This window comes from Pipistrellus hanaki (genome assembly GCF_964339955.1).
Source record: "Pipistrellus hanaki genome assembly, chromosome: 9".
Taxonomy (NCBI): domain Eukaryota; kingdom Metazoa; phylum Chordata; class Mammalia; order Chiroptera; family Vespertilionidae; genus Pipistrellus; species Pipistrellus hanaki.
In genome coordinates this window covers 67,915,653-67,943,387 of record NC_140511.1, presented here as the reverse complement: position 1 = coordinate 67,943,387, position 27,735 = coordinate 67,915,653, and the positions used below count along the sequence as shown (strand labels likewise).

Sequence of the window (27,735 nt, the reverse complement as noted above, 5' to 3'; positions counted from 1 at the left end):
ACTCCTTGGGTGAGGATTAAAAAATAAATAATAAAGAGAGGGAGACAGGGACCACCTCTCATAAGCCAGGGCCGGTGTATCGTCCCTCCTGTGGGCCAGGGCAAGCCATTGAAGCATTTCAAGCAGAGGCATGACTCCCAGAATTGGGATTCTAAGTGGGAAGCTGGGATGGGGGTAAGGAAAGATGGTGGTTTAAATGCAGGTGCTAGAAATGGGCATATTTGAGAGAGATTTAGGAGGGAGAATCTCCAAGATTTAATGATAGATGGGATCTGGAGGTAAGGAAGAAGGGTTTTCAAAGATATAAAGAGGAAGAATTATCCAAGACAACTCTTAGGAGTCAAGCTTGAACAGAGAAGGGGGATATGGGGCAGTAGAGAAAGGCAGGCTAAGGGGTAGAAAGATCAGTCATTATGCATTAAATAAACACGTGGTGATGATCTCCTTTGTGACGGGTGATGGGCTGGCCCTGGGGTACAATGGTGGGCCTGATCAGACATTGGTCCTGCCCTCATAGAGTTTACCGTAGCGAAGAGGGAATGGGTAAAAGAATAATATAAATAGAAAATTATGACTCTGGGAGGTAATGGAGCAAGTGGCTAAGAGAAAAGCAAACAACCAAGAAAATGTATGTGGCCAGAGGTCAGGGAAGTCTTCCTAATAGCTGGGATGGAAGGAAGAGAATACCAGCCAGGTAAAGATTGATGCGGGCATCCAGAAACAGCAAAGCCCTGAGGCCAGAGAGAGCACAGCATTTTTGAGCAACAGGAAGAAGGCCAGTGTGCCTGGCGTGCAGCCAACACAGGGACCTGGAGGAGGTGATGAAGACTTGGCCATTGTAGAGCCCAGGGGTCCAAATTGGGACTTTTGTTCTTTAGTTTAAGGACAATCAAGAAAGTTTTTTTTGTTTTGTTTTGCTTTGCTTTTTTTTTTTTTTTTTTTTTTTTTTGTTCTGAAAGGTGACTTTGGCCAAAGCATGGAGAACTGATGGGGATGGTGAGGGCATTGGTCAAGAATGGATGCCCACACCCTGTTTAGAGTGCGTGGTTATTCTTGAGGTCGACAATATCAGAGGCTTGGGCTCGGGTCGGAGCAGAGACATGGAGACACATGAAGTGGTTTGTGAACTGTTTTAAAGATGAAAGAGACTTGACTTGGAAATAAATTAATTGCCTAAGTAAGGAAGAGGGAATCGTCTAGAACAACTCCCGCAGGCTCCTCTCCAGGGATGGCGCCTTTCTCTGAGTAATGGGAATTGCCAGAGGGGGACTGCGATGAGGGAAAGATCTTGGTTTTGGACTTGTTGAGTTAGAGTGACATCAAGATATCCTAGTGATGATGTCATGTAGGCATTTTGATATGGGAGTTTAGAGCTTGGAAAGGAAGTATAGAAGTGTCACTTCTGAAGTCACCTAGGCAGAAATGGTTAGAGAGGTCAGGGTATGGAGGGCATCTCCAGGGAGAACAGGCTGAGTGAGAGATGGAGAGGGCTTATGACTTAGCTTTGAGAAATGTCAACAGTTAGTGATTCAGAAGGGTTGCTTGATGCTGGAAGGGAGACAGAGAAAGAACAGCCTGCGGGTAGGAGCCCAGAATGGCTAATGATGTCAAATTCTTCTGAGAAGCCAAGCAAAGGAAGGACTTAATAGTGTCCATGGGATTTCGTGTCAGGGAAGTCATTGGTGACGTTAGCAAGAGCTGTTACTATAAGACAATGGTCCTCAATCTGGAGTCATTTGCTCTGCTCTCCTCCACCCATGGGACATTTGGCAAAGTCTGGAGACATTTTTGGCCGTTACAACTCAGGATGGGGATACGCCATGGGCATCTAGAAGGTAGAGGCCAGGATGCTGCTCAGTGTTTCACAGTGCACTCCTGCAACAAAAAATGATCTGGCCTCCAATGCCAATAGTACTGCACAGGAAAACCCCTACAGAAGAGGGATGAGATGGAAACCTAATTAGGATGGAGGTGAGCAGTAGAGTCACTTCTCAGATGATTGATCCTATATAATAAAGAGGTAATATGTAAATTGATCATCACTCCAACATATAAGATGGCTGCCTCCATGTGGACACAAGATGGCTGGCAGGGGAAGACAGTTGGGCGGGACCAGGCCTACAAGGGAGGATAGTTGGGGGCAATCAGGCTATCAGAGGAGGGCAGTTAGGGGTAGACTGGGCCAGCAGGGGAGGGCAGTTAGGGGTGACCAGGCCAGCAGGAGAGGGTAGTAAGGGGCAATTGGGCCGGCAGGGGAGCAGTTAGGGGGTGATCAGGCTGGCAGGTAGAAGTGGTAAGGTGCAATCAGGCAGGAAGGCAGGTGAGAGGTTGGGAGCCAGCGTTCCTAGATTGTGAGAGTGATGTCTGATTGCCCGTTTAGGCCTGGTGGGATCGGGCCTAAAAGGGCAGCCAGACATCTCTCTAGGGGTCCCAGATTGAAGAGGGTACAGGCTGGGCTGAGGGACACCACCCTGTGCACAAATTCCATGCACCAGGCCTCTAGTTTAGAGATAAGAAGCAAGGAGAGAGACAGGACATAGGCAGGGTGATGGCTGGAGGGAGACATGGGGTCGAATGAGTTTGTTAAGGACAGACTTGAACGCTCTTAAGGAACCCAGTGAAGGAGTCTTAGAGTAGAGATAAGGCATGATGGATCAGCTTTTGTATTGCCTGAGAATGTTCAGATGGAGACACTGGATATGGGAAGGAGGTGGGTCAGCATTTTTTTTTTTTTTTCCTGTCATGGGAGAAATATCCTAGAGGTTTGGAGCAGATGGAGAGGGATAAGGATAGTTGGCCAAATAATGCCCCCCCAAGGATGCCCATGTCCTGATCCCCAGAATCTGTGACTGTGCTCTCTTATAGAGCAAAAGGGACTTTACAGATGTGATTATATTAAGGATCTTTAGATGGAGAAACGGTCTTGGATTACCCGGTGGCCCAATGTAATGGCATGCGTGTTTATAAGGGGAAGCAGGAGAGTCAGGGTCAGAGACCAGAGATGGGAAGATGCTCTCCTGATGACCTTGGAAATACTGGAAGGAGCCAGGAGCCCAGGAGGGCAGGCAGCCTGTAAAAACCAGGAAGGTCAAGGAAACACATTCTTTCTTGGAACCTCCAGAAAGCACGCAGTCCAGCTCATATCTTGATTGTAGGACTTGGGATCTCCAGAACTGAGAGTTCAGGAATGTGTTTGTGGAGGTGTGTCCCAGAGCGATAAGAAGCTAAGCCAGTGGGCTTATGTGTTTTGGGGCCAGCAGCGAAGACGTGCTGGAGGAGAGGTAGGGAGTGGTGGTGTGACACGGAGGAGAAGGGAGAAGGCGAGTGTGGGTTGGGAGGTGTCCGGTGGGAGGTGCCCAGCAGATGCCCAGGTGGAGCTGCTCAGAGGCTCACTGGTGTGTGTAGGCCCGCAGCCCAGGGGTCCTAGGGGAAACTAAGCCAATAAATGTATGCATTTATGCAACTGGAGCCAGAGGACAGGGTGGCCATGGGGTCAGTGCTGTGGAGGGTGAGAAGCTTGAGGCCTGAGAGCGCACGTGGCTCAGGCAGCACACGGGTCCCAGTGTCCTGGGCAGGGGCCCAGCCAAAACCTTTTTGTTTCCCAGCAAAAGCCACCTTGTTATGGACTGAGAGGTGAATGAGTGGGTGGTGAGTTGAGGGGCCCAGCGAGGATGGCTGGTTTATGTTATACATCTGGCTGCTTACTGAGCAATTATTATGTGCCAAGTGCATACTACATTCCTCCTCACAACTGTTCCACAGTGGGAGGTTGCTGCCCTCTTGTTCCGATGAGGGCACCCAGGACGGAAGAGGTTAAGTGGCCCCAACTCTCCTAGCTGGTACCCGGTAGACTTGGGCTCCTTCAAAGATAGCCCCTGTCCATGATGCCATGGGGCCTTAAGGAATTCCTTCATGGACAGACATGTCAGGAGGTGGATCAGAGAGTGTGGTTGTGTGTCCAGCCTCACAGGCACAGAGCCACTGCCAAGCACGGGACCCTGAATGGGGAGCTCTGGGGCTAATGGAAATGCATGCAGTTTGCTCCATGTTCTTCCAGAACCTGTGGTCCAGCTACAGCCGAGATGGATGAAGAAGGGGGCAGCTTATTCCCAACCAAGTAATACGCAGGCGGAGTGTTGCTGGTGATGGTAGTGCTATAGGGAAGGGAGGGGGGATTGGTTTTGGCAGGGCAGATTGGAGATGGGTCTTGAAGGATGGATAGAAGTTCAACAGAGGAGGCTGTAGGCGTCTCAGCCTGCAGGAAAATCTTGGGGGAGGAAATCTAGGGCCATGCCCAGGGGAGGGCTGCTAGGATCCCCTCCTCCCCCACCACAGGCAGCGTCTGCACCTGGGGACAGCGCAGCCAGGCGAGCTGAGGTCTGCAAAGCAGGCAGCTTCCAGGTATACAGCCAGGTGTGGGTCTGGGGTCTGGAGGAAAGGGAGACTAGGAAGCTCTGGGGTTGCAGCCTGGCCATAGACCAGCTCCGCTGGTCAGGGTGGGCGTGGCCCATGGTGCCAGGGTGGGGCCAGAGGCCAGCAGGCTGCACCCCTGCAGGTTCCTTCCTAGGACCCCGAGCTGTAGCATGTGGATGGGAGAGGAGAGGGAGTGGCTGGAGGTCTCATGTGAAGACCTTGACCTTCACAATCCAGAAAAGTGAGAGGCCTCAAAGGCCCAGAGAGAACAAATATGCAAAATGGTTCAAGAAAGCAGGGCGTGTGTGTGTGTGTGTGTGTGTGTGTGTGTGTGTGTATGTTGTATGTATGTATATATATATATATATATATATATATATATATATATAGTTGTGTGTTGTGTATGTTTGTTGTGTTTGTATATATAGTGTGTGTGTATCTATATATATATTGTGTGTATATACAGAGTGTATATATTGTGTGTGTGTCTCTCAGGTGGGTTGGATCAGGATCTGGAAGCCCCACGTTCAAATAAACTGCATTCATTTGTCAAATACTGTTCCAAAGCCATACTTGATGTCCTTTCCTGACCGTCTGCTGCCTTCAAAAACTCTGGCCCCCATCCAATACCACATACTTCCTCCCACAACTCCTCAGCGTGTACACTGTACTCCAGTAGAAATGGTGCTACTAATGGTAGCGTAGCAATTAATGTTTACTGAGCACTTATTCCGTGTCTGGGTCTGCTCGGCACCTTATAGGAAGATCCCATTCGATCCTAGTGATGCCTCTGTGAAGTAGATATTATTCTACCCATTATACAGTTGAGAAAACTGAGGCCTAGTGAGGGCGAATCATTCTTTTTTTAAAAAATATATATTTTATTGATTTTTTACAGAGAGGAAGAGAGAGGGATAGAGAGTTAGAAACATTGATGAGAGAGAATCATCGATCAGCTGCCTCTTGCACACCCCGCACTGGGGATGTGCCCACAACAAAGGTACATGACCTTGCCCAGAATCGAACCCGGGACCTTTCAGTCCACAGGCCAACGCTCTATCCACTGAGCCAAACCGGTCCCGGCAGGGGGTGAATCATTCTTCACAAAGCTAAACAGTCACTAAGCTGGGAGAATCTTATTCCCAACCCGCTCTCCCATTCTGCCTCCTGTTCCTCTTCACTTCCCTTCCTCACCTCACCTTTCCCTGCCTCCTGGCCTTGGTTGGCTGTTCTGTTCATCATTCCTGTGCCCTCTCCGTCTCTCCTCAGCCAGTGGGAATGCTGGTCCCAGTGCATGCAGTGTGGTGTAGAGACATGGCCTGGATTTAGAAGGACCGAATGGCCAGTTCCACTTTGCCCCTCTCCTCCATGGCCTGGCCTTCTTGGAAGGAGCTTTATACCCCCCTCGGGCTGTTTAGAAAAGAAAGGCCCCTCCTTTTGCTTTCTCAGCTCAGGGGGAATTATAAACTGCATCCATCATCACCACAGTTCCCAGGCTGTCCTCAGACACAGCAGGCCGCAGCCGATGCTCAGGCACGAGGTGCTTGGGGAGGGCCATGCAACCATGTGGTCTGGAGAAGGGGCAGAAGAAAGAGGAGGCCCGCACAGGGTTTCTATGTCAGTTTTTGACTTGAACCCAGTCTTGTTCCAGAAGGGATGTGGGGCAGCCTAGCAGGATACATAAAACATAACATGATAGCATATTAAAACTGGGGGAGAGATTAAGAAAGAAAAACAAGGGTGGAGGCCCTAAGTGGAGCCAGGATTGAGGCTAATAACATCTACCGTAATGACCTGTACATGTGCTTTTAGGATGTGGGGTCCACATCTGGCAGCCCCCGGGAAGGGCCAGCTTGGGCAGCTGCCAGCATGTTCTGTCCCTCACGTGAGAAGTCCCAGGTAGCTCCTGAGCAGGTCGGCCCTTCTGGGTACTGAAACCGGACACGAGACTTCCTCCTAAGGAGGATCCCGGGTGGTGGGCTTGCTCCTCTGTTGTCAGTCAGCCTCTCCGCCTGCCAGACTCCTACTGTCCGGGGGGACACAAACGTGAAATGGCCTTGCAGTGTTTCCATTCCAGCTTCTATCGAAAGTGGGGATTTGTTTTACAGCTTGCAATTGGATGTGCAAAGGTTCATGGCAGGGCCTCTGAAAACCTCAAAGTAACGGGGATTGATGGAAGTGTAGGCAGACATTTGTGATGGCGTGAGATGTCTGTGCCAAGTGCGGGGGAGCCCAGAGAAGGGGGAATAGGCGGCTTGCCTGGGAGGAAAAGAAGGGACAGATGAGGCAGTTGGGGCATATCTGGGTGCACCAGCGTGAACAGGTGCTTTTCATTCTTGTTGGTTAATTGCTGTGAACTCTTTATTGTGAAAATTGCCAACCCTGCAGGAGAATTATGGTATAATGGATACCCACGCACCCTGTGAGTGCGACACTTGGGAAGAGTTGAGGCCACTTGTTTGCAGAATGCACCACAGTTTCGATGGTTTCCTCGTGATCCATTCAGATTATAGTGTTTCGTACAGACATTGTGTCTTTCTCGCTGTGGTCGGCAGCAGGCAGAGGTGTCCATTTGTCTTTTACCAGATGGTTTCACCAATTATTAATGATTTTTGCTTTAATTTAATGATTCTTTATCAATTATTATTCATAATTTAAAATGATGTTTAACTATTCCTCCTACATTTATTACTTGACATTCTTTTTTGTTTAAGTTTTTTTTTGTTGTTGTTGTTTTTGTTTTTGTTTTTAATGCTCAGCTTGGCCAGTGTGGTTCAGTTGGTTTGGAGTGTCATCCTGTACCCTGAAAGGTTGAGTGTTTGATTCCTGGTCAAGGCACATGCCTAGGTTGTGGATTTGATCCACTGTTCAGCCACGTATGGGAGGGAAACAACCGATTGACGTTTCTCTCTCATGTTGATGTTTCTTTCTCTCCTCCCTCCCCCTTCTCTAAAAATCAGTGATTAAAATTTTTTTAAAGTGCTAAAATTCACCCCATCCCACCCCCCATTTACAATTTATTTTTAGTATCAGTATGGACTCATGAATTCTTAAGTTTCTTCCATGTGTTCTAGTCTGTTACTGTCACTGTTTCTTTGTTTTTGTTTTTTATGTTTAAATTGCTCTAGAACTGACCAGTGTGTGATTGTTCCCAGTGGCTTCTTCTTATTTGAGCACTTCCTTACTTTCTGATGCAAAAGGGTGTTCCAGCCATCTCTCTTAGGAGCTCCGATTCATGTTAGTGGGTAATGGTGTTTAGAAACCAGGATCTCCAAGTGATAGGTGTGCACATTGTTATTGGGGTTTCCTTGCCTCTGGGCCTGGCCTAGATTTTGAGGGATGAGTTGAAATGAGTGGCCTATGGAGTCAGGAATTGAGGGAATACGAATCACAAACTGTGGGCTCAGCATGTACCAAGGCTCAGGGGCACAAGTATCGTGTTGAGGCTGGGTATAGTAACAGGGAACAGCCGAAGTAGCGTGAGCTTAGAAGGAAACGTAGACGAAGATGCTAGAAAAATAATCACTTTTCTAATGTTCTAAGATGTTATGGACTTTAAGGTACTCTTGACTCAATATCAGCTCATTCCAGGAGTAAAAATATGTACCTTTTAACACCAAAATATTTAATGAGCTCGGCTTGTATAATTATTTTATAAATGCTGGAAGTTTGGTTTTTGGATCATAAATAATACCAAAGATTTCCCCCCAAAATATAAAATGCTACTGAACCAGTCTGTGATTCTCAAAGTTTTCTATTGGAACCAAAGTAGACCATGAAAAACTATGCTGAATGGCCCAATATTTCCCTGTGAACCAGTTCTACACGTGACCTTCTTCATTCCTTGTCTCCTGAGCACCTCTAAAGCAGTAGAGGATACATAAAATATAACATGATAGCATAGTAAATATAAAAATATAGCATGATAGCTGTCCCTCACTTGGGTTGTGCTCAGGTGACTTTTAATGTTCATGGGGTCCCACCATTACATTAATTTTATTCTAATGTTACTTGAAAAGGTGTGCACCTAAAGCTAGGTAGAAACAACATATCTTATAGCTTTTAAGCAACTATACAACCAAGACAGTTTTGCAAACATAAAATGAACAAGAACTAACAAATCAACAGAACTCAAATGAAGACAGTCAGCTTGTTGTGTTGGATGATGTTTTCCAGGGACCAGGTTGGCTGCGGTAGTGACAACAGAGACAGATTCTTTGGCCTTTGGCATTTGTGTGCCTGTGGGTATCTTTATTTTCTTTGTCTCTTTGAAACACTGGGAAATCGTCTGTGAGCTCAATTGCAGTGATATTTCTTGTTTATTTCTTTGCCCACAGGCATCATGTACATATTAAGTTTGCATCGGTTCCTTTCTTCACAGACTAATCAGTAGTAACTGGTGTTGTACAGTCAGCTGCTAGTGTGTAACAAGCCACTTCCACATTCCGTGGCCTAGGACAGGGGTCAGCCACCTCTGTGTGTGAAAAGCCAGAGAGTCCATGTTGTAGGCTTTGTGGACCATGCAGTGTGTTGTCACAACTACGCAACTCTGCCATGGTGGTGTGAAAGCAGCCACAGGTGGGGCAGGTTCTAGTGGAACTTTATTGATGGACACTGGAATTGGAATGCCAAGTAATCTTCACGCGATGAAATGGTCTTCTTTTGATTTATTTTTAACCATTTGGAAATGTACAAACTATTCTTAGCCGGTGGGCTGTACAAAAGCAGGTGGCGGGCTGAATTTAGCCCGCTGACCCCAGTGCAGAACAACAGTCATTATTCTTGCCCATGTATGTGCCGTTGGCTGGCCTGGGGAACTCAGCTGGGTGTGGCTGGGCTGCTCTGCCTTCAACTTCGGTCCAGCGTGTGTGGCTCCTCCTGGTGGAGCTAGGTGTGCTCCACGTGTGCTTGTTCTGGACTCAGGCTGGAGGGGCAGGGCCTCCCTGGGAAAACGCTTCTGGCAGAGGCAGAGGCCCCGGAGGACAAGCCCATCCTCACAAGCACATGTCGAGCCTTTGCTTGCATCACGTGTGTGAACATCCCATTGGCCAAACAAATCATCTGGCTGAATCCGAGGTCAAGGAGCAAAACACCGCAGAGTCATCCGTCCGGCCAAGGGGCCAAGGGCGATAGGGAGGGGCCAGAATTGGGGCCAAGAATTCAGTCTACCACAAGTGCCAACTCGGTCACAGCACAATACTTCTGTGTGGATGCAAGTCTCATGGTCAGTTCCTTAGGTGGACATTTTTTAAATGAAAACATTGAATGAAAAATTTTTAGAACTTTTGGATCTTCAGGACTATCCCCAAAGACCCTAGGTTGAGAAACAATAATTTCTAATAAACGTCCTAGCTTTAATCATAGGGAATTTGGGGTATTCTCATGTGTGAAAGTTCCTCCGGTAGAGGTCTTGCCTGATCTATACCCCTCGAGCCTATTTCAGTACCCCTAAACCTCGGGGGGTCCTCAGCAAGGGCTAGGTCGGGTTGTTGCATGAGGATAACACAATAGCAACAATAGCTGCCATTTATTGGGCACTAAAAGATTTGTGTGTCTTAACTCCACATCCTCAGAAGCATGCTATGAGTTAGGTACTATTATGTCCCTGGTACAGATTGGGAGACTGAGGCTGAAAGAGCCAGGTGACTTGTCCAGGGCTACCCAGATAATCGTGGGGCCAGGACTTCAAACCAAAGCTCAAGCTCCTAATCTCCAGCCCCAGATGTGAATATCCAATGAAATTGGTCCCCCTCCCCCACTCATGTGGGAACCTCCTGTTGCTCTAGAGCACATGTGTCAAACACAAGGCCCGCGGGCCAAATCCAGCCCGCCAGGCCTTGCAATGTGGCCCGCACCGCGCTGTCATCACTGCACTCCGCTGTCAGTTTATGACATTGTCAGTTTATGACTGTTCAGTAAACCATTTGGCCCTCGATTTAGGCTGGATTTTAGATTTTGGCCCCTTCTCTAATTGAGTTCGACACCCCTAGAGCAGTGTTTCCTAAACTTCTCTCATGATGAGAATCACCTGGTGGAGTTGTTAAAATACAGATTCCTGAATCCCAACTAAGAAGTGCTAAACTAGAATTTTGGGGAACATATAGGTAAAATTGCATACTTAACTCATCATGAGAGAAGTTTGGGAAACACTGCTCTAGGGTCTACTTTTCAGGCCGAAGATAAAGATGGTTTTTTTTGTTTGTTTGTTTTTTTAATCTGATTGCTGCTGATGAATATGTGGCAGATTTAATTTTTTTTTAGCAACTTTATTGAGATATAAGTCACATACCATACAATTCACCTGTTTAAAGTGTGCAATTCAATGGTCTTTAATATATTTAGTATGTGCAACCATCACCTTGAGAAGAAATGCTGTCTTTTAGCTGTCACCCCATCTTTTCTCCCCGCTCCTTCCAAGCCCTAGGCAACCACTAATGTGCTTTCTATCTCTATAGATTCCTTTGTGCTGTACATTTCAGATGAATGAGATCATACAGTATATAGTCTTTTGTGACTGCCTTCTATCACTTAGGTTAATGTTTTCAAGGTTGTAACATGTATCACTTTTTATGGCCGAATAATATTCCATCGAATGGATACCACATTTTGTCTATCCATTCATCATTTATCCATTATCCAGTTGATGGACAGTTGGGTTGTTTTCACTTTTTAGCTATAATGAATGATGCTGCTATAAATACTGTGTATAGATTTCTTTGTGGGCATTTTTTTTTTTTTTTTAATTTCTCTTGGGTATATACCAAGGAGTGGAACTGCTGGGATTAACTCTGTATTTAATCATTTGTTTTCCAGAGTAGCTGGACCATTTTACATTCCCACCAATAATACATGAGGGCTCTGATTTCTCCACATCCTTGCTGACATTTGTGGTTATTTGACTTTTTAATTGTAACCATCCTAGTCTGTCCATGGACAGCAGGTTAGGGTCCCAGACATGAATCATCTCAGAGGCTTCCCTACAGCTTAAGTGTTCCTGTTTCTGGGTGTAGCAGATGCCGGAGTTCAAGTTCAGATTCAGGCCAGCCTCTTTGTCTCTCTGCTTCTCTGTTTGCTGGCCTGGGAAATAGCTGGAAAACAGAAGTGATGCTGACTGCCTCCTGGGGTTCTGGGAGGAGCATCTGAGATGTGAGCTACGAAAGCACTTTGTCAACCATGAATGGCTTCACAAATCATTTTTTGTGAGCGCTCTTCTCTAAGACGAGGTGTAGCGCTGAAAATCAAAATGTTTTATGGATTTGATGGATTCCTGGAAAGTTGCAAGCAAATCAGGTTTTTGAAAATCCAATCTCCGCAGCACTCAGTTATGCCATCATTTAGGAGAGGCCAACAGAGAATCTTTGATTGCTGCAGACATTCTGTGGCAAATCAGAGTATCCCTCCCTATAAAATGCCTGTTCGCATAGCAAATCTGTTCAAACCAGAGGAAAAGATGGGAGTTCACAGAGGATTCTAGGACATTTCTGGTTGATTCTGACAAGGTCATTTGGGGGAGCTTGTGGGTAGCATCCCTCACTCCACAGATTGCTTAAGAGCATGGGCTATACTGGCAGAAACCTGAGTTTGAACACCAGTTTCCCCATGCATTTCCTTTGTGGTGTCAGGCAGGTTACCTAGCAACCCTGAACCTCAGTTTTCTAATCTATAAAATGAGGATGATAACAGTAGCTACTTCATATAGTTGTGAGAATTCTATGAATGGCAGCTGTTGATGTTTTATTATTGATGCCTTTATTAATGATACCATGGCCAGGATGACCATCATGGTCCACATGGATCATGCTTGACCCAGGGGGCTGAAACCTGTGCTTTCATATTATTTTCTGAGGATCTGTCCACACGCAGTCTTAGTGCTAGACAGACTTTTAGAGGTCATTTAGACCAAATTTGCTCTCAGTGGAGAAATCTTTCCTTCAGCCTCAGAAAGAGGGTCATCCAGCTACTGCTTAAATTCACAGCCTCACAATATCAGCATCTTCTAAGTGCATGCTGGTCCTGGTCCTGCCTCCCCAGTGTGGCAGTTCTTCCTACAATGATGATGGCTCTGCTTTCTCCAGCCTCTTCCTCTTTAGGCTAAGGGATCCCATTACCATGCTGATCATCCTTCTCTGATCAGGTCCAGGTGTGAAAGTCCTTCTCACATCTCAGTTCTCAAAGCATGGGCTGGTCTCAGAATGACCAGGCTCAGAGGGTCCAAGGAGTTGAACTCCAAGGATAATAAATGGGAGGACTCTGGAAAACCAGGCTTCTGGGGGCTCGGTCCCAAGCATCTGGTCCTGGGTGGCCAAAAGCATCTCAATCCAGGACTGGAGGACCATATCCTGATTTCTACTTAGGGTAGCCTGGGCTCATCCCTGACAAATGACATGGTCTACAGGCCCTGTGTGATCCTGCCATTCACTGCTCCCTTTGCCTAGATTCTAGGCCCTAGAACACCCTGGCCTTCCTCTTCTTCAAGATCTCAGCTTCGCCCTGGCTGGTTTGGCACAGTGGATAGAGTGTTGGCCTGTGGACTGAAGGGTCCCTGGTTCGATACCAGTCACAGGCACATGCCCGGGTTTCAGGCTCAATCCCTAGTAGGGGGTGTAAAGGAGGAAGCCTGTCCCTTCCTCTCTGAAATCAATAAAAATATATTAAAAATATTTTAGGGGGTGGGGGGGAAGGACCTCAGCTTAGATTCCCCATACCCAAGAAGGTCCTTAACTGACTTCCAGGTACAGGGCTGTAGCTTAGAGTTCCCATATTCCACAGAATTCCCCACCATAGTACGGACCAGGTGATAGCACAGTGAGTTTTGTGAGAGCAAAGACCTTCTCTGCCTGGATCACCATTTCATCCTAAGATCTGTGGCTGCTTCATCAGTGATATTTGTTGAATGAATGAATGCTTGATTTGAGAAAAATCCTGCTTGGTGGGAAAGATAAGCCAAGAAACATCCCTCAGTTAATCTCTGGATCTGAACCCAGCAACAGAGGTTGTAGGCAGCTCCCAGGTCCCGCACAACTCCCATCAGGCCTCTCTGCCATCCTGATATTGATCTACAGACCTCCAATCGCTCAGAATTAATCATAACAGACATTTGTTCCCTTCATTAATAATTACAATCTTGATCAGAATACTGATAGTAATCATTTGTTGAGTGCCTTCTACATCAGCCATTACAGCAGTGCTGTGAGGTTGGTTATTACTCCATTTTATAGATGGGGAAACTGAGGCATGGCCAGTGAAGTCAGCTGCCTGAGGCTGCTCACCTGTAAGCGGGGAGGCTCAGGTTCTAGCCAGTTCCTCTGGCTCCATGGCTTGTATCACCCACTAGGTATTCCTGCTCTTTGCTTCCAGGTCTACAGATGCTTCTCATTTGCCCCAGGAGAGAGACATCATTCAGAAAATGATGATATAGGGTGATTAGGATTAGGATAAAGATGGGGTTCTACGAGATTCTAGGAGAAGGTTCTTTGAAGACTAGGGCATCGTCTGGAGAGACTGCTGAGGAGGAACTGAGCTGCATGTTTTTCTCTTGTCTGAAAATTTTAAACCACAAGGAAGCATCCTATATAATAAAAGATTAATATGCAAATTGACCCTAATGGATGAATGACCAGTAGCTATGATGCACATTGACCACCTGGGGCAGACACTCAATGCAGGAGCTGCTCCCTGGTGGACAGTGAACTCCAACTGGGGGAGCTCTGCTCAGCCACAAGCCTTTCCCACCTCCTGGCAGTGCTGAGGATGTCTGACTGTGGCTTAGATGGGGAGCGGGCCTAAGGCGGCAGCCAGACACCCCCCAAGGGCTTCCAGGCTACCAGAGGGATGTCTGACTGCCAGACATCCTTAGGGAGTGGGTCTAAGCTGGCAGGTGGACGTCCCCTGAGGGGTCCTGGACTGCTAGAGGATGCAGGCCAGGCTGAGGTACCCCCAAAGTGCAGGAATTTTCATGCACCAGGCCTCTAGTCCTATATAATAAAAGCCTAGTATGCTAAGTATCCGGTCAACCAGTATATTTTATATATTGGCCATTCAACCAATCAAAGTGTAATATGCTAATGATATGCTAAGGCTGCTCAACTGCTCACTATAACATGCACTGACCACCAGGAGGTAGACAATTGACTAGTTAACCAGTTGCTAGGACCACTAGGGGACAGATGCTCTAACTGGTAGGTTAGCTTGCTGCTGGGGTCTGGCTGATCAGGACTGAGTGAGATGGGATGGACATGCCCTGGAGCTCTCTCCCCAGACCTCCCTGGCTGGCCAACCTCCCACGTCTCTCCCTACCCCTGATCATGCACTAGTAGTATCCTTCAGCCCATCCTGTGCCTTCTCACAATCTGGGACCCTTTGTGGGATATTGGAGAGCCAATTTTGGCAGGCCAGGCCAAGGAACCCCACTGGTGCATGAATTCATTCACTGGGCCTCTAGTAGTTTCATAAATCGACAAAGCAAAAGCCTCATCACCCTTACCTCATTCCTTCACTCCAGAGGTAGAGTTGAGAGTTTGAAATGTATCTCTCAGCCTTTCTGTGCACATATCAACAGAGGTATAATGGGGTGCAGATAAATGCTTAATAACCTGCTGGCGGGTGGTGGTGGGATTATATGTCCCGATTTCCAAGGTTTACGTAAATGCTCCCACTGTGGCTGATGCCATTTCAAGCTGCCAAGATAAAGGCACTGCAGGAGTAGGGGGAAGAGAAATAACAATGGCAACTATTAATAGTATTTCTGTTGTACAGTACAGTAGGTGCCAATACCTTCAAGAACATAGATCATAGTAAGCGGTAGGGAAATTGTTAGGGAAGTGCTAAGCTTTGAGAGTTTACTACCTTTAAAAAAATATGACTTACTGAATTATAAGTTTAGATCATTTAATTTTTAATAATGGCTGGGTTTAATGACTGGTTCGTGAAACTCCGGAATATTTTACAGTCGTCTCTCATAAGCAGTACAAGCCAGCGCTAGCTCAACCCTCATTTCCTTTTTACTAAAATAGTAACATTCTTCAAATTTTTTTCTTTAACTTGATTTTATTTAAAAGACACTTTACCCAATAATTCATTCACTCAACCAGTATTCTACCATGTGCCCTCATGAACACAGTCACCGTGTGCTTTGCCTTTGTGAGCTTATGGTCTAGTGAGGGAGACAGTCCTTTACCAAATTGATAAGTAGATAAACACCATCAATAGCAAAAATGCACCTTGTAAGTAGGCATCTAACAAGATGTATCAGGACCCCCTCACCGGTTTGGCTCAGTGGATAGAGCATCGGCCTGCGGACTGAAGGGTCCCAGGTTCGATTCTGGTCAAGGGCATGTATGTTGGTTGTGGGCACATCCCCAGTAGGGAGTGTGTAGGAGGCAACTGATCAATGTTTCTCTCTCCTTGATGTTTCTAACCCTCTATCCCTCTCCCTTCCTCTCTGTAAAAGATCAATAAAATATTTTTTTTTGGGGGAAAAAAAGATGTAATAGTACAATGTCATAGTTAAAAAGCTGAGTCTATAGGTATGTGAAGGTCAGGGTGTGGCGGGGGGGGGGGGGCGGAGAGGGGGAGACAAGCCCCTTTCAGTTCAGGTCAGGAAGAGATTCTAGATGGCAGGAACCCAAAGGATGAGAAGGACCAGCCATGCAAAGTTTGGTGGGCAAAGGGGGCAGAGGATATGTTTCATTGGAGCCATTTTTGTGACCTTTACAGACACACAGAGCAGTTCTGTCCATTGCTTTTAGAACAGTCCTCGTACAGTGAAAATGGGGAGGCTCCCTACCAGCTTTAGGGTGGGAGTTACCCTTGGAGGGAGGGAGAGAAAGAGAATGAGTTAGGGGCAGTGATATTCTTCAATTACATCTTGGTATTTTCTTAAAGCCAGAGAAGGGAGAGGTCCTGGACAGATTTGGGTGGTGGTAATTTTCCTTGGCTAGAGCTGGTGGGTACCAGGCTATCAGCTGCATTATTCTTTATAGTTTCTGGATACTTGAAATATTTTGTGGTTATTGTTGTTTTAAGAATGGGGGGAAAGAGGTTGTAGGCAGCAGACCCAACCAGTATAAAGGTTCACTCTCAGCAGAAAAATGAGGCTCAGGTAACCAGGGCTGGCCAAGGGTTGCACTGCTGGCAGTGGCAGCAGCAGAGGTGTGATGGAGGCGTTGCCTACCCCTGATTTCCAGGTCACCTCCCAGCCCTCAGGGCTCCTGGATTGTGAGAGGGGGCAGGCTGGGTCGAGGGACCCCCTCCTCCAGTGCATGAATTTTCATGCACCAGGCCTCTAGTATCTGATAAATGACTTGATTCCAAAATATGTATTTTAGAAAGAGAGAGGAGAGGAAGAGAGAGAGAGAGAGAGAGAGAGAGAGAGAGAGAGAGAGAGAGAGAGAGAGAGAGAGGAGAGAGAGGTGGATTTTACTGCTGCTGGCCCAGGCCTGGTTTTCGGCCCTGCAGCAGTGGGGGCGTTGTGTCGGGAGGGGAAAAGGAAGTTTCTGGATGGTAGCAGATGGAAGCAGGCCCTGGGTCTTGGTTTGGGGAGGAGCCCAAGAGTGTGAGAGCCCCTGTAGAATGAGCCTTCTTCTCTGTCTTCCAGATTGTGGACAAGAACAACCGCTACAAGTCCATAGACGGGTCAGACGAGACGAAAGCCAACTGGATGAGGTGAGTCCTGCTCTCTGCTGACTTCCCAGGAGACTTGTCTAGACTCTGGAAAGAGACAAGAAAGATGCTGGGCCTGTGGGGTGTCCAGTGGTGGGGACGACAATTTCAAAGCAGGGACTGCTGTTTGCAGGGTTTGAGATGTGTCTAGCTCTAGATGACCCTCTAGCTCTCCGAGTCTTCCATCAGGGGGCTCTGGAGGAGGCCTGTGGCCAGAAGGGCAGGCTATGGGGACCCCGAGAGATGGCCTGGAATACCCAGGCCCCTGGCTCCTGGCAGCATTCCCCCCACCCAGGTCTGTGCCATCTCTCATCAGACAGATCCTACTGGAGTGGCACAGGACTAACCCAGGGCAGCCACAATGTCAATGGCTCCATGGAGAAGGAGGCTTCCGGCATAGTTTTCAATGGTGTTTGCAGCCCAGGCATGAGTACTTCCAAGAGTGGTTTTACTATGGTCCGGTGTTTGGGACAGAAGTTAGCACTAGAAACATCCTTTATGGCCAGCCAAGAAGAACAGGCAACTGGCCAGGGTCGCCCAGAGGCGGCTGAGCTGAGCGGGAACGCTGAAGGCTCCCCTTTTGGTTCTGTGCTGCTGGTCTGTGCCGTGTGCCGGAGCCCCACCCGAGGGGTCTGTGGCTGGGTGTGGGAGGTCTGACTTGCCCGGTTGCCCTTTTGGACTGACTTGCCTTGTTGCTCTCTCTGGGACTTGGGAGTGGTGATGGGGGTTTGGATCTGGGTTGGGAGGGAAAGGAGGCCTCAGCCACACCATGGACCGGGCCCTCTGTGGGCATCTGGGCAGTTCTGTGGGGGCTGAGAGGTTGTGCTTGGAGGAAGGGCAGTTCGGGACTTCCTAAGAGGAAGTTGGCTGTTATTCAAACAATGAGGCTTTCCAAGCAAATGAGGAGTCATTGATTGGAGGTGGGGAGGGTGTGACATTGTCTCTGGTCCCCTTTTCTGTGGCTTCACTGCCTCCCTGTGCTCCCACCTGAGCCTCTGCCACGCCCTGAAATTGGCTCCAGGAAGGCAGCCCACGCTCCTGACTTCCTTCTCCCTGACCACTGGATGCAGGTCAGCTCAGCACATGCAACTTATCACCCGCTCCTGAGCACCTACAGGGAGCCAGAGCCTGTACCGGGCGCCCTGCTCTCCCAGGACACACCTTCCACCACACACACTGCTTTTTCTGAAACAGTGATGGAGCGGAGGCATGGACCATGTGCTGCGGGGCCCAGATGAAAGAGGAGGGGCCTTTGGACGGAGCCTTCGAAGGGGCCAGGCTCTAGTTTGAAGGCACTGTGAGCAAAGGCACAGCTGTGGGAACCACACGTCGTGGGGGGGTGAGGGGGGCATCAGATGGCTACGTGGCACAGGCCCCTGGCCTGGGCTCCTGTTCCCGTTGCTGCAGGGGCTGTCGGCGAGCAAAGGAGAGTGTGTCTGAGACAGTCTGGTTCAGGCCTTCCTGCACAGTCACTTCAGAAATTTTGTCGGGTGGAGCTGATTCTGCCCCACTTCCCCACCCATCTTTGATCTTGCAGCTGGGGAACCAGGCTTTATCATAGTTCCAAAGTGGGGTTCATCATCTGAGCTAAGTGAATGACCAACTGGCGCCCCCGAGAGAGTCTGTCTTACTTGGGCTGGGATTGAGCCCAGGGCACTGGTGTTTTTTAAAGCACTCCATAGTGATTCTGATGCGCCACTAGAGTTGAGAACCACAGCTCTATATCCGTCTTCAGGCTTCCTGGGTAACCTGAGGCCCAGAGCAAGGCAAGGTCATGTGGTCAATGGCAGAACAAGGTCACGGGGTCCGTGGGTGACCCAGGACTTGTGGGCTAGTGTTCTTCCTGCTTGTGCACAACAGCATGGCTTCCTGAGCCCTGTGGGCAGCTTCTGCCACCACTGCCTTGTGGTGTAAGATCTGTCCTGTTTGTGCTCCAGGCCTCATTCTACCTAGGATACACCAGGGTAGTCACATCTGTGGGGTCCCCATCGCATTGAAGGCTCCAGGAGTCGGTGGGGCTCAGTGTGTGGTTTGTTGCCCTGGAGATGCCCCTCTAGTGGTAGTTGGAGGAAGAAGCCAGTTCATCCTGGGAGCTTCCTTTCCCCTTAGCGTGCAGCTCCCATCTATCTGTGCAACTTTCCCATTTGCAGACACCGTCCCATGCATGGTCCCTGCCTCGGGTCTTCTGAGGATCTCACGGAGTTCTTGCAAATAAGCAGTGGGCCGGGAAGAGACTGGGTGCCCACAGAGTGAGCGCTGACTCCAAGACAGCCTTACGCTGGCTGCTCTACAGTCATGAAACCAGTGTGCCACCCCAGGGCTGTTTGGCCCCTGGGGGTATTGGCAGTCCCTTCAGGCATGTTTGGCTGTCAAACTCTAGGGTGGATGCTACTGAGCTCTCTTGGGCAGAAGCCACGGATGCTGATTAACCTCCTACACTGCCCAGGGCACCCCTCCCCCACGAACAAAGACATTTTCGGCCCCAAATGCCAACAGCGTTGAGACTGAAGCCCCCTGCATGTAATCCTCCTGGCAGCCCTGGGAGGTGGCCCTAGGAGCACCACTCTTGCTTTACAGAAACAGTGTGCAGAGGAGGTCTGTCCAAGGACAAGACCCAGCCTCAAGGGTCTTTGTGCTCCTGGCCTCTCGCTGAAGCTTCGGCAGCAGTCAGAGAAGTGATCAGGTTCCAGGTCTCCCTCCTCACCCTGAGTTCTTGTGTTGGACGGACCTTTTGGCACTAGTTAAAGGGTAGACAGAACCACACTGTGCAGACTGAGTTCAAAGCCCAAGCAAGTGCCAGGCCAGAATGGGGAAGGGCGACGCTGTCCCCTTGCCCAGGGCCCCGGGCTGCTCTTTGCAGATGGAGGCCAAGTTCACTCCTAGTCTCCATTGAAATGGAACTCGCCGTCCAGTGGGTGCTCCTGGGCTCCTCACATCCTACCCAGGAGCTGCCAGAAAGCCACAGGCGCCCACATCCAGAAGGAGCAGCTGCCAGCCAGCGCTCCCGTGGGAGGGGCGTCGGGACCTGGTGGGGACTTGGGTGCAGGGGACGGAGACGAGAGCCATGGGACAGATAAGCTCTCTGTGACCGTACCCCAATTCTGAGCGTCACCAGCAAGGCCACACACCATGGAAGGCCACTGTGAACAGTTTCCCTGTTTAATTATTCTTCCTCCAAGCCATGGATAGAAGCAGCGGCCTCATCCTAACCCCAATAGGCATCCTTCATTCCTGTTCAGGGCTTTAAGCTCCTTTACACCCCAGTGCCTGTGCCCCCCTTGGAGGAATCCCCTAGGTTGGTGCGGTTGTCATTCCCTTTTCCAGAGGGAGAGGAGCCTGGGAGAGGCTGAGTGACAGCTCTGGCCGGCACAGCTGAGCGGTGAGGCCCGGAACCAGAGGTGGGCTCAGCCCAGTGCTCCCACCTGCGTGCGCCTTGTGGCTTCCCTCCTTCCGAGGAGTAGAGCAAGGGCCTCTCGGCAGGAGGAGGGTGTAGTGGTGGTGAGCTGGAGAGGGCGCCCCGGTGTGCCTCCCGGCTCCCCAGCTGGGGGCCGGCATTAGGAAGGAGGAGGACCACCCACGTTGACGGTCAATTTACCCAATTGTGCTTTGTGGGATATTGCACCCAAGGAATGTGGCACCCCTGGCCGATCGTAAGCGGAAGCCCAAGTTCTCCAAGGAGGAGCTGGACATTCTGGTCACCGAGGTGACCCACCACGAAGCTGTCCTCTTTGGGAGGGAGACCATGCGGCTCTCCCATGCCGACAGGGACAAGATTTGGGAAGGCATAGCTCGGAAAATCACCTCCGTGAGCCAGGTCCCCCGCTCCGTCAAGGACATTAAGCACAGATGGGATGACATGAAGCGGAGGACCAAGGACAAGCTGGCCTTCATGCAGCAGTCCCTGTCCGGCTCTGGGGCCGAGGGCCGGGGCCCCGCCATTGTGCTCACCGCCCATGAGCGGGCCATCGAGTCAGCGCTGCTCTCGGCCCGTTCCGGGCACAACTTCCCCAGGGCAGAACCGGATGGCACCGACAGCCCTTCGACCAGCTGTGAGTACCACCGTCTCCCCTCCCCAGGCTTCCCCTCGTCTGCCCCCTAGCCTCCTCCTCGGCGGTTTCCCGCTCACTCGCCTGTGCCTTCTCTCTCCTGTCCCCCTCTGCGTTGCCCCATCTTTCCATGCTTCCCTCCTCGTCCCACTCTGTCTTCTCCCCACCCCTTTCCGTTCATTCATCCTAGAATATTTCCTGAGCGCTGCGCCAGGAGTTGTGTATAAAATCTACACCGGCCCGGCTCTCGGGGAGTTCCTAGACTCGTGGGAATAGACAAACTTTAAGTAAATAATCGCGCAAGGAAATCTGTAACGAGGGAACGAGGGACCAGTACAAGGAGTCCCGAGGGCTGGTTTCACGGGTGCGCGACCCTTGCCATCCCTGGTCACCAGAGCTCCGAGCCGGGTTAAACGCTCTGCCGTTCCCTTCCCAAAACTCATGACAGTTTTTGATCACAGCACCCCTTGTTTTCATGTCCCACTCGGCCCTGTAAACGACGTAGCAGGGAGCGGGCTGGAACAGGCTCTCCACCAGGGGCTGGGGAGGGCTCCCCGGAGAGCCAGTGCGCTGAGCTGCAAAGGGTGAGCAAGAGTTAACCGGGCCGATGGCTGTGTGGGGCGCAGAGGGGAGGGGAGGGCCTCACAGGCAAGAACAGCATGTACAAGGCCCCGCATCAGGAAGGCGCTTGGCACGTTCCAGGAACAGAGAGGAGCCAGGGAAGCCCAGTGGATCAGGCGAGGGGGAGGGGATGTGAGAGGAAGCCAGCCAAGTCTTCAGGGCCCAGGCCATGGAAACATCATATCTCTCTCTCTCTCTCTTTCTCTGTCTCTCTCTCTCTCTCTCTCTCTCTCTCTCTCTCTCTCTCCTGTGTATTCCTAACGTCTTTAATTCTGTGTTATTTTCTGCCTTCTCCCACTTCTCTCCGCACTCTGCCTCTTGCTGCCTGCCCCGAGGCTCCCCCAGGATCCCCGCCTCTGTGCTCAGGGGGTCCCCTCTGAGTCCGCACCACCCTCACGCCCCTTCTCCCCCCTCAGCACGTGCTTCCCCCTCTCCCTTCTGCTTCCTGTGTCTCAGGACAGACTTGGACTCCAGGGCCGAGGACCTTGTCCAGCCCTGTGTGTTTCTAGCTGGGGCTCACCAAACAGGGGAGCAGTGGAAGCCCTTCTGTGCTGGAGCTGCACCCCCTTTAGTTCTGCTGCTGCACCCACCCCCCACCTCCACCCTCAACTCAGAGTCCCAACTGGAGGCCATCTGGCCTCTGAGAGATGAGGAGGGCAGGAGGCTCCAGAGAAGCCGGCCAGCCCACCGGAGGGCGGTTCACAAAGCCCCGGCCTTCCCTTCCCGGGCCCCTTGCTATTGGGATCTGCTAATTTCCTGTTTGGCTGGGGCTCCTGACAGGTGGCCGCTCAGACTCAGATTTTTAGGACTGAGAAGGAACGTGGAGAGTGAGTCTAACTTCCTCGTTTCCCACATGAGGAGGCATCTGAGCTCCAGAAACAGAGGGGTCCCCAGAACCAGAACTCCACCCCGGATCGGCCAGCTCCCTGTGTATCAGTGTTTCGTTAAATTCCAGGACAATCCCACCCAATTATGAGAAAAAGAAGGTTAAGTTTATTGCCTACGTCCTGCCCTGTTCACCCCTCTGTCTCCTCAAGAGGGAAGGTAACGAGGTTACCAAATGTGAACTGGGCTGGGCAGGGGGCCCGGGACCCTCCACGGCAGGCTGGGCCGGCCCCTCCTCCCCTTCCCCACCAGGCGACCAGCTGTTACAGCACTTGGCCAGGGCTCTGTGGAAAGGGGCCCTGGAAGGGAGGGGGCAGCGCCACCTCAGCCCTCCCTGCTCCTTCCAACCCTGCCTCGCAGAACGGTGGCCCGATTCCAGGGGGATGGCTGCTGTCCCACCGAGAGAGATGGGGAGGCACTGCTCTTACCGTGCTGGCCCAGGAGAGACCCCAGGGCCAGCCAGGGGCAAGATGCGTCTGTCTGTCCTCCCCTCCCCTCCGCTGGGAGTGGTTCTGAATTCAGCCCCTCAGGTACAGGAGTGCCTGTCAGCAGGGCCAGCCTGTGTATTTTTATTCCTGCCACGGGAACCAGCTTATAACCTGAACGCAAGAAAGCCGAGGCCTGTGCGTGCCGGGGCTGGGCCCCTCCCTGACTGGCTGGTCCCTGTGTGCCCTCAGACTCCTGGCAGGAGAGGCATGCCTGCCCAGGTAGCCTGCCTGGAGCTCGGCCCAGGGCGACGTCAGGGCTGGTTGCAGAAGCAGATGTTCTGCTCCGCACTTTCTGGGCTTGTCTATTCTGGCACCATCCTTCGCCTCCCTTCTCCAGCTTGTCAATATCCCCCTCCCCGCTCCCCGTGTGACTTAAAAGTTGCAGATTCCAGCAAGACCACAAGGTGGCCCCAAACAACCCAGAAACAGCCTCACGGAGGCCGAGATTCATAGCATCATCATAGTACCTTTTGGCAAGTCCCCTTGTCATCTTTGCCAAGCACCTTTGCGCCTGTTCTCTGTGTAGTCTTCCTAATAATCCTGCTAGGCGGGCAAATGGTTGAGGAGAAAAACAGGCGTGGTGACCTTGGCTTTGCAGAAACGGGGTCACAGAGAGATGGAGAGGGTGATTAGGTTGACCTGCTGTCAGTGACACTGGGGTTTCCACGTCCCCTGATCTGGGCTGGCTCGCACGAGGCTCGCTGTTCCCGTGAAAGAAAGGAGGCGGGCGCTGCTCAAGCTCAGACCTCTCCCCAGGGGTTCCTGCCCGCTTCCCTCAGGGCTTTGGGGGGCAGGTGTTTTTCGGTGGGTGGGTAGGTAGTGGGCGTGTGCCCAGCTAGGCTGAGTGGTGACAGGGGAGGGGGATGCTAAGGTAACTTGGGAGGGGGGCACGGATCTAAGCCCAGGCTGCCCCCTCTCTCCCTGATGTAATTGTTTGCCCTTCTTTGTTCTGTTCCCCAAGATGATGAAGATGAGGAGACACCGGGGCCCTCAAGGCAGGCTCTGCGGGTGTCCCTGCCGCAGGCCCGGGAAGAAGAGGCCCCTCTGGCCAGGCCCGCCCTGCTCCGCTCCTCCTCCTCCTCAGATCAGTCTGAGACCATGGGCCCTAAGCCAGAGGCCCTGCCCCAGCCCTCGCCCCAGGCCCAGGCCTCCTGCAGGACCCCTCAGCCGCACCCCAGCCCGCCCAGAACGGGCCTCGACTGGCAGCTCCTCCACGCCCACGCCCAGCAGACTGAGATGTTCCAGCAGTTCTGCCAGGACCTGGTGACCGTGCACAGGGACATGGCAAGCAGCATGCACGTCATCAGCCAGGCCATGGCCGAGCTGACCAGCCGCGTCAGTCAGATGTGCCAGACGCTGACAGAGATCCGGGATACGGTTCAGGCATCTCAGCGGGGACCCGAGGAAGCAGCTCCCACAGGCTCTGCACTCCAGGCCGAGGCTCCCCCACCGGAGCCCCCACGGGCTCCCCGAGCGCCCACCCCTGCACGGACTACCAGGTCTCGGAAGAGAAAGCACAATTTCTAACCTGGCCAGTCTGCGCCAAGAGGAAGAGAAATGGAGGCAGGGTGTCTGGCCTTGAGACAGGAGCCGGTCTCTTATGTCCAGGTCTGATGCCCCTTGTAGGATTTGCGGGGGGACTGTCATCTCCTCACCGAGGGCAGGTCGGCACCCTATGCTCTGATCGAGCATGTCCTCCGCCTCCTCTCTCATCTCTGGCAGATGCTCCCTGCTTGAAGACGAAGGAAAACTCCCTGCTTGATGCTTGCTTGGCCTGGAGGGCAGCCTCCTCTTGGTCTGTGCCTCGTGGCAGCAGGCCTGCAGGGAAGGGGGAACAAATGTGGGGAGCACCTGAAAGGAACCCCGCTTTCCATCCTCAGGGCTGTGCCAGCCTCCCAGGCCCCTGATTCTGCTGCTTTCAAAGGAAGCGAGGCCTGAGGATGGGCGGGCGGGGCCCAGCCCTTCCAGGAGGGGTCTGTCCTCCCCTCCCCCGGGGCTCTGACCCTGGCGGGTGGCGCCCGCCCCTGCCTTGGCCTTTGCTTGCCCTCCTGTGTGCGTGTGCTCAGCTGCTGTGCTTGCCGTTTGTGGAGTGGGGAGCACGGGGCGGCGTTGGGAAGAAGCTGAGCTGGCGTTTCATAGGGAGAGCACTGGATGCGTCTCCCGCACCTGCAGGTGTGCGGTTCCGGGTTCTCAGGGCAGCCAAGAGGCAGCCCAGCCGGGTGTTATTATCCTCATGATCGCCATCATCACCCACATTTCACAGAAGACAAATGACACAGCGGTTGGTGGGGGGCAGGACTGGAGGCCAGGTCTGTGGATGTTCCCAGGTCCTCTGTCTCGGGCCACATCTGGATGGGAGTGGTGTTGCTTTTTGCCTGCCCCTGCCTCAGCTCTCCCGGGTGTGAGTGGGAGGCAGCAGCAGCAGCATTTAGGAGGTGAGTCCACCCGCCTGGCTGGTGGCTGAGGGGAGGAAGGGCCCAAGTCTTGGGGTCCAGAAGGAAACCCCTACTCTGGCTTCTCAAAGTACCCAAAGCCCAAAGCTCAGAAGAGCTCATGTCTATTCCAGTTTCCAGCATGCCTTGCCTCTGCTTGCTTGGGCTGCATACGCATCAGTCACACATAGCTGTAGCTTCATGTTTTGTTTTGGAGTCTTAGGAGGGAGCTCGGTTCTCAGAGTTAGGAAGGGACATGGGGGGTGGCAGATGCAAGCTTAGCTCTGACATGGGTGCAACTCGGCTCTGTGTCCTCTTTGCTCCTTGGCCTAAGTCTGACCCTGGCAGAAACTACCCCAGCCCTTCGCCCTCCCACGCCTGCCCCCTAGAGCCATAATGGGGCTGGGAGGACTGCCACGCCCAGTGCCTGCCGGGCCATTCCTACAGTGCTGCTTCCACACCCAGGCCACGCTTTGTCCCTCGTAGGGAGGATGGAGGGCAGCTGCATTGTCCTCATGGCCTTGGCTCCATCTCCCCCTTCTCTGGTTCTTTTGGGGTTCCTGTTTCCCCAAACTGAACGCTCCCCTGGAACAGCCCAGTGGCCTGATTATTGCCTGGCGTTGCCCTGCCCTCCGATGCTGGAATCAAAGATTGCCTTCCCAAGTATTTTTGTTAAGATGGCAATAAAAAGGAATTGATCTCACACTTGGAACACACCCAGGCTCCAGGATCTTTCTTTGGTGTGTATTCTCTTTCTTCGCTTCCTGTGCAAACCTCAAGGCCCCCAAAGCAGGGGTTAGATGACTAAGGGAAAGCATGCCGGCAAGAAGGCTCAGGTGCCCCTGGCATTTCCCAGGTCCCACTGCTCTCAGATGCCATATATTCACAACCACGTGAGGGAAGGAAAGGAACTGAAGGGCTGAAGGAGGCAAAGCACCCACATATGAAACTGTTCAGCTATATTTAATTTCTATACACATCAAAAGTGAGATGTTGCTAAGTGAATTTTACCATTTGTTCCCTAAAAGTAAGTTAGTGGTTCTGGAAAAACACCACCATTTCCAGCCAGAGACTCCAGAAGGGTCAGGGGCTGTCCATTGGCCCTGGAGCCCAGGCACCATCCTAAGGCATGAGCTCTGTTTGGATACTTCCCCACTCATCCCGGGGTCTGTCTGTCACAGGCAAGGCCCTGCCCACCTAGATCTGAGGCTTCTCAAAGAAGCAATTTGGCTTCCTCTGGCTCCTCCGGGGGGTCTCCTCAGCAGGGCCTCCTGACATGTATTGCCTTGGCCTAGTGTCAATTACACAGAGAGATTCTCCCAAGCAGAAAACTCTTAGGTCCTGACCAAGGATGCATCCCCTTTCTGGAAGGTTCCATTGGAATCTAGGTCATTCTTTGCCATTCTTGGCCACAATGCATGGCCATGAAATCAAATAACCTGATTTCCAGGAGAAGCAAAGATGCTGTGAAAGATGCCTGGGGTCTTTCCCACCAAGGTCAAGGTACTAAGCAGTGACAGATGCCTCTCTCTCTAGTCCTGAGGAGGGAAAGGGTCAAGTTGGAGGCAGAGGGGACAGAGAGATTAAAAGACGGGCCAACTTTCGATGGATACTTTTCTAGTTTCTTGTTCTTGGCTTCAGAGGGGACTGTGGGACTAGCATGTCAAAACAGGAAAGTGAGATGGAAACAAGTGGGCAGTCAATTTCAGCTTCTAAGAGTCCAAGGCTTCCATCCATGCCAAGGGCTGGCCGGGGGAAGGGGGGGTGTTTTGTCAGAGACTGAGTGACCATCTGGTAGTGGATGCATGATCCAAAGACCCTCCCAGCCCAGAGACCTATATGCACATAGGAACACAGAGTCCCGCCTCTCCTTGGTTATTCTTTTCCCATGTCTGCCTCCGTGACCAGGGCAGCTTCCTCGCCATCGGAGACATACCCACTGAGTAGGAGTGTCTGAGCCTGGCCCTCATCTGTCCCTTCCAACACAATGGATGCCCTGGGGGTTATTTTCTCTCTTGAGTTAGAACTGGTGGTTTCCTGACCCAGCTAGAAAATGTAATGCCCTTAAAAAAACACAGCGAGGGAGGTCTGAGAAGTGTGGAGTTAGTGCCCATCTATCATGTACCCCAAGTCAGCGAGGAGGTTGGAATACAAACAATCCATCCTCATCATGAAAGGTTTAGTCCAGTA

The 27,735-nt window shown here is 51.3% G+C and overlaps 1 protein-coding gene across 7 annotated transcripts in view; it reads left to right on the top strand.

Moving 5' to 3' along the window:
* Nucleotides 1-27,735, top strand: part of PRDM11 (PR/SET domain 11) — an 82,152-nt gene that overhangs the window by 39,407 nt on the left and 15,010 nt on the right. For 5 of the 7 annotated variants that reach the window (XM_084894491.1, XM_084894487.1, XM_084894489.1 and 2 more), the window contains one exon: nt 17,009-17,076. In XM_084894491.1, the coding sequence (XP_084750617.1) occupies nt 17,009-17,076 (68 nt within the window). Of the gene's footprint in view, nt 1-17,008; nt 17,077-20,700; nt 21,123-24,074; nt 26,286-27,735 lie in introns of those variants that run through there. The other 2 variants (XM_084894493.1, XM_084894492.1) reach the window with 2 other exon arrangements.